Source organism: Choloepus didactylus, chromosome 17 (genome assembly GCF_015220235.1).
Source record: "Choloepus didactylus isolate mChoDid1 chromosome 17, mChoDid1.pri, whole genome shotgun sequence".
In the NCBI taxonomy this organism is placed as follows: domain Eukaryota; kingdom Metazoa; phylum Chordata; class Mammalia; order Pilosa; family Megalonychidae; genus Choloepus; species Choloepus didactylus.
In genome coordinates, this window is record NC_051323.1 from 75,906,831 (window position 1) to 75,919,358 (window position 12,528).

The 12,528-nt window shown below is 57.1% G+C and overlaps 1 protein-coding gene across 4 annotated transcripts in view; it reads right to left on the bottom strand.

Moving 5' to 3' along the window:
• Positions 1-232: 232 nt before the first annotated feature.
• Positions 233-12,528, bottom strand: part of KCNIP3 (potassium voltage-gated channel interacting protein 3) — a 32,947-nt gene continuing 20,651 nt past the window's right edge. The window contains exons 2-9 of one of the 4 annotated variants that reach the window (XM_037807720.1): positions 7,568-7,692; positions 7,364-7,397; positions 7,158-7,161; positions 6,920-6,990; positions 2,111-2,218; positions 1,484-1,588; positions 990-1,052; positions 233-673 (exon numbers count right to left, since the gene is read on the bottom strand). In XM_037807720.1, coding sequence (XP_037663648.1) covers positions 626-673; positions 990-1,052; positions 1,484-1,588; positions 2,111-2,218; positions 6,920-6,990; positions 7,158-7,161; positions 7,364-7,397; positions 7,568-7,692 — 558 coding nt within the window. In that variant the 3' untranslated portion in view covers positions 233-625. Of the gene's footprint in view, positions 674-989; positions 1,053-1,483; positions 1,589-2,110; positions 2,219-6,919; positions 6,991-7,157; positions 7,228-7,363; positions 7,398-7,567; positions 7,693-12,528 lie in introns of all 4 variants that reach the window. The other 3 variants (XM_037807723.1, XM_037807722.1, XM_037807721.1) reach the window with 3 other exon arrangements.

The window sequence follows — 12,528 nt, forward strand, 5'->3', positions numbered from 1 at the left end:
GGGGTCGGGGGGACGGGTGGGGGAGAGGAGTGGGGGTCGGGGGACGGGTGGGGGAGAGGAGTGGGGGACGGGGGGACGGGTGGGGGGAGAGGAGTGGGGGACGGGGGGACGGGTGGGGGGAGAGGAGTGGGGGACGGGGGGACAGGTGGGGGGAGAGGAGTGGGGGACGGGGGGACAGGTGGGGGGAGAGGAGCGGGGGACGAGAGGATGGGTGGGGGGAGGGGTGGGGGTCGGGGGTCGGGTCGGTGAGGGGGCTTAGGGACAGGTTCCCCAGGACCGTGGGCAGCCAGGCAGGCGGGAGGGGTGGGGAGGGGCTCGCGTGGAGCCTTTGCTTGCAGATGGGGTTTCCTCCGTGCAGCACCTGCCCCCCTTTCCTGGCAACACGGCTCCCCCAGCTGCCCACCCCAGGGGAAGCCTCTGCCCCGGCCTGGGGTGTGGGCTACCCCCGCCCAGGCCCAGCTCCCAGCCGCCCAGAGGAGCAGTGTCTGTGTGTGTGTGTGTCTCACGCGCGTGTGTCTGGAGAAACTGTGCACTTTCTGTCGGTACATTAGAAAAGAGGTTTCTCGTGGCCGCTGTTCCCGGCAGGACGGAGGCTTCCTGGGGGGCAGGGGTGGGGTGGCCCGTCCTAGATGACGTTCTCGAAGAGCTGCATGGAGCTCATGATGTTCTCGTCCTGGGGGAGGAGAAGGACAGCTGGGGGGGGGCGCCCAACAGCCCCTCCGGAGCGGACCCCTCAGGCACCGGGACCCTGCAGTGCTGCCCTCTGCCCCCCGGGATGGACCCCCCCTTGCTGGCCCAGGCCGGCCGACCCACCCAGGCCCGCGGATGGCCGGTCGGGCGCCCAGTGGGCTGTGGGTGGGCAGAGGCCAGGGAGGGGCAGGCAAGAGCCTGACCCTGGAGCTGGGGGCCTCCTGCACCCCGGCCAGTGGGGGGGTGGGCCGGAGACCCCCACCCGCTGGCCCCAGCTTGAGTGCTGCAAGGCCACCTACCTTCAGGCAGGTCTCCAGAAACTCATCGATCGTCACCACCCCGTCCTGGTTCCGGTCCATTTTCTGCAACACGAGCCCCCGGTGAGTCTGAGTCCCCCGGGGTGGCCCTGCCCGCCCCAGCGTGTCCCCGTCCCCCGCCCTGGCTCCAGGCCCTTCCCGACCACCGGCCTGGGCTCACCTCTCCCGGCCCCCACGCCCAGCCGGGGTGGCCCCGTGTCTAGGGGTCCCCAGCAAGATGGAGGCGGAGCCCTCGGCTCCTTTAACCCTCGGGGCCCAGGGCAGGGCGCCCCGACCCGCTCCTCTCCTGGGGGTTGTTCTCTGCAAGGGCTGGGCCCCCCTGCCTGAGATGTGGGTCTGTGGACGTGGGGGGTGTCCCTAACTCCCTCCTCGGGGCTCTGTGGGTGCACAGAGGGGAGGGGGCGCAGGCAGGAGCAGCTTGCCCGTCACCCCGAGAGCAGAGCCCCTCCCCCGGGGCCTGGCAGGTGGCCCCTCACCTGGAAGAACCTCTCTACGTGCTCCAGGGGTGTGTCCTCCCTCAGCATGGGGCAGGTGCGGCGGCCCATCAGGTCGTAGATGGACTTGACGACGGCCAGCATCTCCTGGGGGGTGTGGGGGACGATGTGAGCCCACGGGGACGGCGCAGGGGCCAGCGTGAGCCCAGGGGGCAGGGGCGCTTCTGGGGCAGCGGCGAGTGGGGGTCATGCCAGCTGGAGGGGGTGGGGCCCAGCCCAGCCCCAGAGCCTCAGACATTCCCAGAGAAGCTGGCGAGAGACTTGGGGGCAATCTCAAAAAGGTGAAACTGCAGCAACTATTTCAGGTACAAGAAAATGTTTGGGCCTAACAGGGTCGGCCTGGGGGCCCATGGGGCCAGGGCCCTGTCTGCCCCCCGCCTTAAGGGACCGTGCAACCCCACCTCACTCGGCAGGAGCTAAGCGAAGCCCCCCACAAAGCTCCCCACAGCAGGACCAGGCCATGGGGATGCAGGCTGAGTGTGGGGCTGCCTGTCCCCCCCAGGGCCACCGAGAGCCACATCTCCAGGGACCGAGGCTGGGGGCGCCCAGCAGCCCCCACTGTGGACGGTCGGGGGCCCAGGGAGCAGACGGGGAAGGGGCTTCCCGTACCTCCTTGGTGATGAAGCCGTCCTTGTTGATGTCGTAGAGGTTGAAGGCCCACCGGAGCTTCTCGTGGACCGTCCCCCGCAGCAGGATGGACAGGCCGACCACGAAGTCCTACGGTGTGGGGGGCAGGGAGTGAGAACCCGACGTCCCCCTCTGCTCCCAGGGTGCCGTGCAGCTTCCACAGAAGTTCACACCTGTACAGGTGAGGCGCCTCCACGGCATGGTGGGCAGATGGCTCAGGTGGGCCCAGCGGGAGCAGGGCGGGGGCGGGGATGGTATATGGCAGCCGGTAAGATGTTCTCCAATAAGACACACAAATCCAAGTATTTCTATCTGCACACTTCATGTACATTTATATATAAATTAATACCCATAGATAATTTTTTCCAAAGATATAGAAAAACAGAGGATGCTTTGAACCCACTTAATGCCTTGCAGCCGACAAGCAGGCTGCTCTCCCCTCAGGCCACCGAGTGTTCGCAGGTTGAAGGTGTGCAAACACTTTTCTCCTTCTTAAAAAGCTAAACGCACAGCGCGCGGCCTGGGGTTGCGATGCACCTGCGTGTGCAGTCACTGCCGAGGTGTGACACAGGTAATTTATTGCCAACGTGGAGAGACGGGGATGTCCAAATGGTTTTCCTGTGAAAACCTCAGCTGTCTGTTGCCATGCCTGGCGGAAAGCACGTCTTCCCCTCATCTCCCGGGAGCTCTGAAGATCAACCTTCCCTGCCCCTCGGGGGCCCCCTGGGCTACCGTGAAAGAGGGGAGCAGAGAATGGGCGCCCCAAGAAGTGGGGGGAGGGGTGGCCAGGCTGCAGGGGACGGGCCGGTGACCCAGGGGAAGGGTCTCCCCCAAACACGAGCCAGATATTCCGGGCGTGAGGAAGGGACCGAGGGAAGCAGGGAAGCCATCTGGGAAAAATGAGAATGACGCCAGGAGAAAAAACTCAACAAAACTTGTGAGATTTGGAGGTTAGAAATCGTGCATCCCTAAAATAAGAATGGCATGTTATAAAAAGAGGAATAGCTGAGAAAGAACCAGAAAGAGCTCTTGGGAGTTACCAGTGAGAGAGAAAAATGAGAAACTCAGAAGGGCCGGGAGCGCAGCTGGAGGCATCTCCCGTGAAGCAGAGCGAGCTGTCGGGAGCCGGCAAAGCAGCCGGGAACCCCCTGGAACGAGCTCGGCACCCAAAGCTCCGGAGCTCCAGAGGAACCAGGAAAAACGGAGGAAAGCACGTCGAGGAAGTGGTGGAGGGAAATCTCCCCGGACGGAAAGCTGCGCATCTCCAGCTCCCACCGAGGGGACCCACTGAGGCAGCGTGTGACAACGCCCCCTCCAGCATGTCTACGCCCCCCTCCAGCGAGCGACGACTCCCCACCCTCCAGCGTGTACTAGGTACAGAGGCTCCCAGGAATTTCCAGAGAGAACAAAACCGGACGGGAAAGGCGACATCAGGCCCCAGCCCAAAGGGCGCTGCCCCCACGTCCTGGAGGACGGCCACTGCCCCCGGGGTCCGGGTCCCAAACGACCTACGGAGAGAACAGAATGAAGGCGTCTCCCGACTCAAGGTGGCGGGAACCTCCCTCGTCTCTTCCGTAGGAGATGCCCTGCTGAAACGGGGGAAAGCGAGGGTGGGAGGCGGAAGTTTCCAGAACCCGGGAACCCAGGCCAGGAGGGCAGGGAATGCCGGCCTGTGGATGTCTTCGGGGGGGATGAGGCTCGGACACCGGGGCAGGGTCTGGGGTTGAGTGAACGACGAGGCCACAGAAAGCCAGGCAGGTGGAGAAACGGGGTGGCTGTGAACTCCAGATGAGATGAAAACTTTAAGGGAAAACCTAGTCCCGGGTTATAGCTGGGCTCAGCGGGTATCAAGTCCACAAACTGGGGTGAAGTGAGTCCTGATCCACCTGCACCCCAAGACAGGAGGCCGACAGGCAGCACCTGAAACCGGGCAACCGAGAAGCAGCAAATAAAAGCCATCGGGAGCCACGAGGCAAATCCTGGGAATCGGATAAAACTGGAGAAAGTGGTTGCCTCGGGGAAAGGGCCTGGGGCAGGAGCAACTGCTGTTTTCCCCAGCAAACCTGCTGGCACTATGGGAATCTCTAAGTCACGTGTGTACCAGTGATGAAAATGAGACGTTTAAAGGGAAACAACGGGGTATTTCTTCTACGCCCGAGTGCGGACAATGTAATGACTGAAGCTTGTCGGGATTTAAATAAGTGAAGATTCCAAGGTGTCCCTAAAATACAGTCCCTCCCCACCCACCCCCACCGCCATGGTCTGACAGGTTTTCCCGGCAGGAAGCAAAGCCACAGAGCCCCACGTGGGGCGGCAGGGAAGGGCGAGTCCCCCCGAGATGCCACCCTTCCCGTGGGGATGCCGAGCCATCGGCGTCTCTCGTGGCCGGCATATTCGGGGTTCGGGGCTGGCGGATGGTGCGAGCATCTGCTAGGAAAGCAAGGAGCGTCCTCAGATGGAAGGGAGGGCAAGTGTGCGTGTGTGCATGTGAGTGTTACTAGGCATGGGTGGGAGGGTCTGCATTGCACAGGTGACACACAGATGACCTCCCACACCCGGGGGCTTCTGGGCTGCTTGTGACTTGGCGGGGGACGGAGCTGTGCCACCCCAGCCCCTGCTCTGCAGCCGTCCCTGCAGACAGCGAGACCTCGGCCCCGGCCAAGACCCCCGAAAGTGCACATGCAGGGCGAGTGGGGTGGTGGCACAGCTGTGGGTTCTGGGCAAATCCTCCTCTCTGGTCACTGCCCTCGTCAGCCCGTAGGTGCCCAGGGAGATTCACTGCAGGGGGAGGGAGCGAGAGGTGGCCACACGCCCTGAGACCACTGCTGCCCGCTGGCCACTCCACACGGCCTGACTTTATCCAAAAGATGTGCACAAGTTCTCACCCCAGGCCCCAAATGTGACCTCATTTGGGAACAGGGTCTTTGGAGTTGTGACTGGTTAAGATGAGACCAAACTGGATCAGAGTGAGCCCTAAAAGAATGGGACTCGGAAGAGGGAAGTCTCGACACAGAGACACTGCCCAGGGGCACAGTGTGGACGACAGAGGCGGAAAGCAGAGGGCAGCACCTATGAGCCCGGCCTGCACCTGAAGGCAGAGGCTGGAAGGGGCAAGAAGGCCCCCCCACCAGGTTTTGAGGGGGCAGGCCCCCCCACACCTTGATTTTGGGCTCCTGGTCAACAGAACCCTGAGAGAATAGCATTCTGTGGCTCTCCACCCCCCACCCCATGTGTGGTACTGACAGCAGCCCCCAGAGATGGAGGTGCCTGAGAAGGCTGTGATATTCTCAAAAATCATTTCTCAAACTGGCAAGATGGGCTGGCTGAATAGAAGGCCTGGGGGTCTGCCTTCTCCAAGACCCAGGGCCCTGAGGCCTGTGTCCAGCTTGGCCGGGAGAGCTGCTCGTTTGGCTGCTTTGTTTTTTTGTTTTTTTGGTGAGGGTGGGATGTTACGGTATTTTACCACACAAATACACTGAATTAAAATGTGTTTTGTCTCTCAAGAAAGTATTGGGACAACTGTAAGTGTTGATGGCAGATGGGACCTCCTGCTTCGGAAGGGAACAGCGACAGACCCCGAGCTTGGAGTAAGGAGGGCCGGGCGCTTGCCAATGACACGCAGAGCAAGATTCTACAGCCCCTGCCCCGAGCTGAGCCTTCCGGACCACCAGGCCCCAACCTGGGGTGGGGTTCCCCAACCAAGACGGGCTGTGCTGGCTGGGAGGTCCCGGGAAGGAGGCTCTCCTGGGTGGACGTGGTGGAGCCACATTCCCGGTAAACACGCGTGAAATCTGAGCGATTAATTCGCTTCCCGAGCACAGAACCAAGCGAAGGCCTAGGGGTGCTTCCATGAGGACCTCAGGGTCAGGGAGCAGCCACCTGCTGCGAACGGCCTAGCAGAGGGGCTTTAGCATCAGCACCCCCCACACCCCCCACCTCCCACCTCCAAGGGACACAAGACCCTCCCGCTGCAGGCACTGACCACGACGGCCTTGGGGATGGCACAGTAGGGGCTGACACCTCCCTGGCACTTCACCGGCCCCTCCGTCTACCGGGCCCCGCTCAGCAGCTTGGGCCTCTGGTTTCTGCACAAGGACACCCACCCCACCCCCACCCCACCCCTGCAGACCCCTGAGAGGGCCCTTCCTCTGGGCTCATCACACGCGGTGCTCTAAGAAGTCTCGGGTGGCAGGGACGGCGGGTGGAGAAGGACCATGGGTCTCCCTGCCTTCTCCGCGTGCGTGGAATGCTTGAAATGAAAAACGCAGAAGCACAGTGCGGAGGCCCCGGCGGCGGGCCTGAGAGCGTGGACAGGGAGGGGCCGCGGCCTAAAGCACCCACAGTGTTGCGGCCATCCTCACGCCGAGGGCCTGCGGGCCGGGCGGGCTGGCTCGGCTGCCCTCGACCCTGGCAGCGGGGCCGGGTGGGGATCGACCGGCCGGCTCTCAGCAAGGCCTTCCTCTGAAGAGGGCTTGTCTTTGACCTGCGGCTGTTTTCAGGGGCCTGGTGGGGGTGGCCGGGCTGAGATGCCCAGCAGAGCTGCACGGTCTCCCGGAACCGCACGTCCCCGTCACCAGCGCCTCGGTGTGCGAGCAGCTCCCAGGCTGGCTGCAGGGGACCCGAAGGGAGGCTGAGCGCAGGGGGCCCGACGGCAGAATCTCACTTGACCGGCTTTGTTTCGGGCCGCTGGACAGTTGGCCCGGGGTCACGCCTGGTCCCCAGCAGCCCCCAGAGGGCAGCCCTGGGGGGTGCGGGGCAGGGGGTACCGGGGAGGGGTCGGCAGGGACCTACCTCGAAGCGGATGGCCCCGTTCCCGTCGGCGTCGAAGGCGTTGAAGAGGAAGTGGGCGTACGTGGTGGCGTCTGGGGAGGGCAAGGGCCGGGGCTGGGCACGGGGCCTCCCGGCTGCCCTCGCCCCCACCCGGGCAGCCCCCCGGGGAGCAGGGACGCCCACCCTCGGTGGATCCGCCCCAGGGGACAGGAAGGAGGGTGGAAGCTTCTGGAAGAGCCCAGGCCCGGCTCAGACTCACCTCCCTGAGGAAAGAACTGTGCGTAAATGAGTTTGAAGGTGTCTTCATCCACCAGGCCTGTGGGACACTCCTGCAGCAGCAAGCCCCCCTCAGCGACCTCGGCCGCCCCTGCTCCGCACCCCAACCTCCCGGGGCCCGGCCCTCGCCCCCTCCCCAGGGATGCCGCCGAGGCCCGGGCCGGAAGGAAGGGGCGGCTCGTCCCTCACGCCAGGCCCGTGCTCCGTGCGCTCATTCCGGACCCTGTGTCGGAGACAGCGGGAAGGAGCCCGGGGTGTCTCCCCCTCGCCTCGACAGCTCTCCCACCACAGGCCCCCAGGATGTTTACTGGGCCACAGAGAACCTTCTAGAGGCCTCCCTGTGCCCGGGCCCTCCTGCCGGGAGCCAGGGGCGGGGCGGGGAGGGGCACGCACGTTCTTGAAGCCCCTGTAGAGGGACTGCAGCTCCTTCTTGGTGAACTTGGTCTGCGCCTGCAGCTGGTCCAGCCCCTCCGGCTGGTGACGCACCGTGGACAGCTCCAGCTCACTGTCGCTGCCGTCTGGGGGGACACAGAGGCGGGCGGGTGGCAGCGCAGCCCCCTCCCCCACTGTGCTCTGGCGTGGGTGCCGGGGCTGGAGTTGGGGTGGAGGGGCTCCCATACAGGGCTGCCACATCCAGCTGCACATGGGCCCCCACCCTGGAGAGGGCCCGGCCTCTGAGCCACGGGAGGCAGGAAGGACGGAGAGAGAAGGACGGGCTGATGGACCCTCACCTTCCAACGCCCAGTGCCCAGGCCCCCTCCTCCATGCAGCCCTCCCTGACTTCCCCCAGGAATGGGGAGGACGGGCTCCAGGCCCACGACTGCTGGGCTGCATTTTGATGGGGGGTGTCCTGAATATTTAGGTAGGAGTCAGACCTCAAGGACCCTGGAGGGCAGGGACCAGAGCTTTTCTTTAAAAACAACAGTTTCTCTTTGGACAGTGGGGTGGGATTTCGGATCTTCACTTTGTAATTCATGATTTAATTTTATGCTTCCCTAATTTCTTTTGGTTTGGCATGTGTTGCTTTTATAACCCAAAACAAAGCCAGAGAGCACACGGCATGGAGCTCCAGGCCTGCACAATCAGACTTCACCGTCCCATGGAGATGGACGCCCCAGCTCGCTGCCACTACCCTGGTGTCCCCTGCACTGAGTGGCGTTGTGAGTCCACAAGCATCTGCCCGTCTGGCTGCTGGGGGGAAGCCTGGCCGCCCTGCCCACCATGGCGCCCGCTCCGTGCCCGGGCCTCCCCCGTGAGCGCTGCGGGATGGTCGCAGCCTGCCCTGCCCACTGCCACCAACCCAAGCGGACCCCGAAAGCTGATGGCCGTTAGCTCTGTGTCAGTCCGTGCTCTCGCCCGGTCTCCCAGGCCACGACTGTACACTGTACTTCTCTTTTAAATCCCCACAACCCTCTCTCCATCCTCACCCTCAGGTTGCTCCCTGGTTCTCCGGGAAAGCAGAAGCCATGGAAGAAAATTCCCCTGAGCTCCGACACACCCCCATCCCCAACCTGCGTCTGGCCAGATGCCCCTCCCTTCCGGGCAGTAGACCAGCCCCTCTCACCGCCTCAAGCCCACAGCCCCAGCAACTCTTCCCATGTCACCTTCTCTCCCCTCCTGAGCTTCCCATCAGCACCCAGACATGCCACTAAGCCCGGCCATGCGTGGTCCGATTGGGCCCAGGCCAGCCTCCAGCAGTTCTGCTCTGGGCTGTGTAACGAGGCCTGTGTGAGGACACTCGGGGCAACTGTGTTTACAGTGGAGGAGTGGGGGGAGGTGGGCAACATAAGGGGGGGCACCAAGGAGAGCCAGGAGGGGGGGTCAGGTGTGCACATGGCAGCACGATGGAGGCTGAAATTAAGGTGCTCTCTTCAATCAAAAGACAGCTGCTTCAGACGGATGGAAAGGTTAGCCCCAACCATATGCTACGTACAGAAAACAGACCCCAAATACAAAGATAAAGGCAGATTTAATGCACTCGGGTGGAAGAAGCACAGGAAAGTCGGTGTCGCTATGTTAGAAAAAGTAGACTACAAAGATCAATTCACCAAGAAGACAAAATAACCTGAAATATATATGCACCCAATAACAGAGCTTTAAAATACCTGACGCAAAAACTTCAGAAATAAAGAGAGGAACGGATGATCCGCAGAACTGAGATCTTTATATCTCAGATATAAAGATATAAAAGATGTGTAAAACATCATCTACTAATTTGAGCTAATTGATATTTATAGAACACTATTCTTAACAATTATGGAATACACATCCTTTCAAGAGCACATGCTTTGGTTACCAAGATACACCAGATGTAAAACAAGACATAAAACAAGACTCTGACCACAACTGCATTAAATTAAAAGAATCAAAATAAGTTATCTAGAAAATCCAAAATATTTGGAAATTAAACAAAACATAGGTTGGAGAAGAAAAATCACAAGGGGAGTTTTTTATTATTCTGAATTGAATGATAATGAAAACACAGCATTCCAAAATTTGCTGGATGCAGGTAAAGCTATGCTTAGTGGAAAATTAATAGCTTTGAATTCCTTTATTAGAAAAGCAGAAAGGTATAAAACCAGATACAAGCTTCTATCTCCAGAATCTAAGAAAAGAAGAGCAAATTATACCCAAAGTAAGTATAAGAAAGGAAATAATAAAAATAAGAGTAGAAATCAATGAAAAAGAAAACAGCCAAACATGGGGAAAAAAAAACAATAGTCATTAAGAAACTGAATAGGCTAGCCACAGACTGCAAAAACAAATCTCCAGCACATATACCTGACAAAGACTCATTTCCAGAATATGTAAAGAACTCCTACAAATCAACAATGATAAGACTAACAAATGAATTTTAAAAATAGGCAAAAGACTGGGACACTTTACATGAGATGTACAAATGGCTGATAAGCACAGGAAAACGTGTTTGACAGCATTAAACATCAAAGAAACATAAATCAAAACCCAAGCTCTGTAACTTCAAAAAGACCAACACCACAAAATGCTGGTGAGAATGTGGAGCAACTGGGCCCTCATGTATTGTTAGTGGATGTGCAAAATGGTGTAACCACTTTGGAGAACTGTCAGACACCTTCTTCCAAAGTTGAACACACCTCTGCCTTATGACCTTATGCATCTCCGAGATGAATGCAGATGTATGTCCACAGAAAGACGCGCACATGAATATTTACAGTAGCTTTACTTATAATAGTCCCAAACTGGAAACCACCCCCAAATCAACACAAGAATGAAACAGTGGTGCAATCACATAATGGCATACCGTTCCCCAAGAAAGAATGAACTTCTGATATATGCAAGCACATGGGTGCATCTCAAAAATACTACGCTGAGCAAAAGAAGCCAGACATAAAGAGTTCCTACGTGTGAGTCCAGGATGTGAAGATCTAGAACAGGAACACCGACGCACGGTAGTAGAAAGCAGGGACAGCAGTGGTGGTTTCCGGGTGTATCCCGTTGACAACACTCACTGAACTGAACATTTCAGACCTGTGCATTTTGTGGTATTTAAATCATACCTCAATTTTTTAAAAAAGGTAACATTCCGCTTGGACCTCTGCTTTCAATAGTGCCGGGTCACTGAATGTGGGACTTCCCCTCCCACTGCAAACATTAAAGCTGGACGAGCTGGGAGGCGAGTGTTTGCAGGCCCCGGGCCAGGGCAGGGCTGTGACCCTGGAGACAAGAGACATTCAGGAAGCGAGCGCCTCCTTCACGTGGACGTCCATCTGGCCGGCCATCTTCAAGACCGAGGCCCGGGGAAGTGGACCTGGGCCAGGGGCCAGCAGCCTTCTCGAGCTGACGAGGCCGAGATCCGAGCGTGGGGCAGCTGAGGCAGCTGGAGTTTTCAGAGCAAGATCCTGGAAAGGAGAAGCCCGTGTGGGGGTTCCCCTGGGGCAGGGCTATGGGGGTTCGGGGTGAGCTGGGAGGCCTGGCAGGTGCTGGGAGGTCGAAGGGCAGGCACCAGAAAGGGCAGCGGTCAGGGCGCAAGAGTGATGGGAGAAACTGGAGCTCTGCCTCAGTCAGGACAGAAACAGCTCCCTGAGCACCTCAGGCGTCAGCTGGAACCCCAGAAAGGCCATGCTTTAGGGTGAGAACGATGCCCTGGGGTGAAGGCACTAGAACTAAGGACAAAGTTAAAACAAACCCACTCCAATAAAGCCTAAAACAAAGGATGACAAGAGCCAGTGGATCTGCCTGCCAAACCAAAATTCAACAACCTTTATATGAGGACAATATAATCCAGATGGCCTACAATACATCACCCATAATACCCAACATAAAATAAAAAAATTATAAGACATAAAATACAGGGAAATGTGATCCATGATCAAGAGAAAAAGAATTTGTTAAAAATAGACCCTGGATTTTATAATTAGTAGAAAGGAACTTTAAAACAACTATTACCAATACGCTGAAAGAAATAAAAAGAGGACGTATGAGCGAACAGGTGGGAAACTTTATCAGAAAATAGAAGCTATTTTAAAAGAATCAAATGGAGCTTATAAAACTGGAAAATACAATATTTGATGAGCTTAACAGAAGGTTGGACAATACAGTAGAACAGACCAGTAAACTTAGAGGCAGGTCAACAGGAATTATCCAAACTGAAAAACAAAGAGAAAAAAATGGACAAAACCATGAACAGAGTCTCAATGACAATATCAAGTATCCTAACATATATGTAATTGAAATCTCCGAAGAAGAGGAAAGAGAAACTGGGACACAAAAAAATATTTGAAGAATTAACAGAAAAGTTTTCCCAAATTCATTGAAAAACATCAATCCACAGATCCAAGAAACTCAGTGAACCCTGAGAAGGATATAGTAAAGGAAAACACACCTGGGAACATCATAGTCAAACTGATGAAAACCAAAGATAATAGATAATCCCAAAAAGAGTGGTTGGGGCGGGGGCGGGGAGCAGAGTAGGGGGAAAGTGGTAAGAGTGACAGCTCACTTCTCATGAGAAACAACGGGGACCAGAGACAATGGAATAACATCTTTAAATTGCTGAAATAAAAAAATATTTCAACCTAGAATTCTATATCCAGGGATACTATCCTTCAAAAAGGAGGGTGAAATGAAGGCATTTTCAGATACATGAATGCTAGCGATTTGTTGCCAACAGAACACATTACAAGAAATAGTAAACAGTTCTTCAGGCTGAAGGGAAGTGTAATCAAACAGAAATCAAGATCTGCAGAAAATTAATGGGAAATGAACAGGAATAGTTTGAACTAGAACCTATATGAAAATACAAATTACTCAAATTTGTGGGAGCCAGCTAACTTAGTACTTAGAGGGAGATTTAAAGCATTAAATGCTTATTTTCG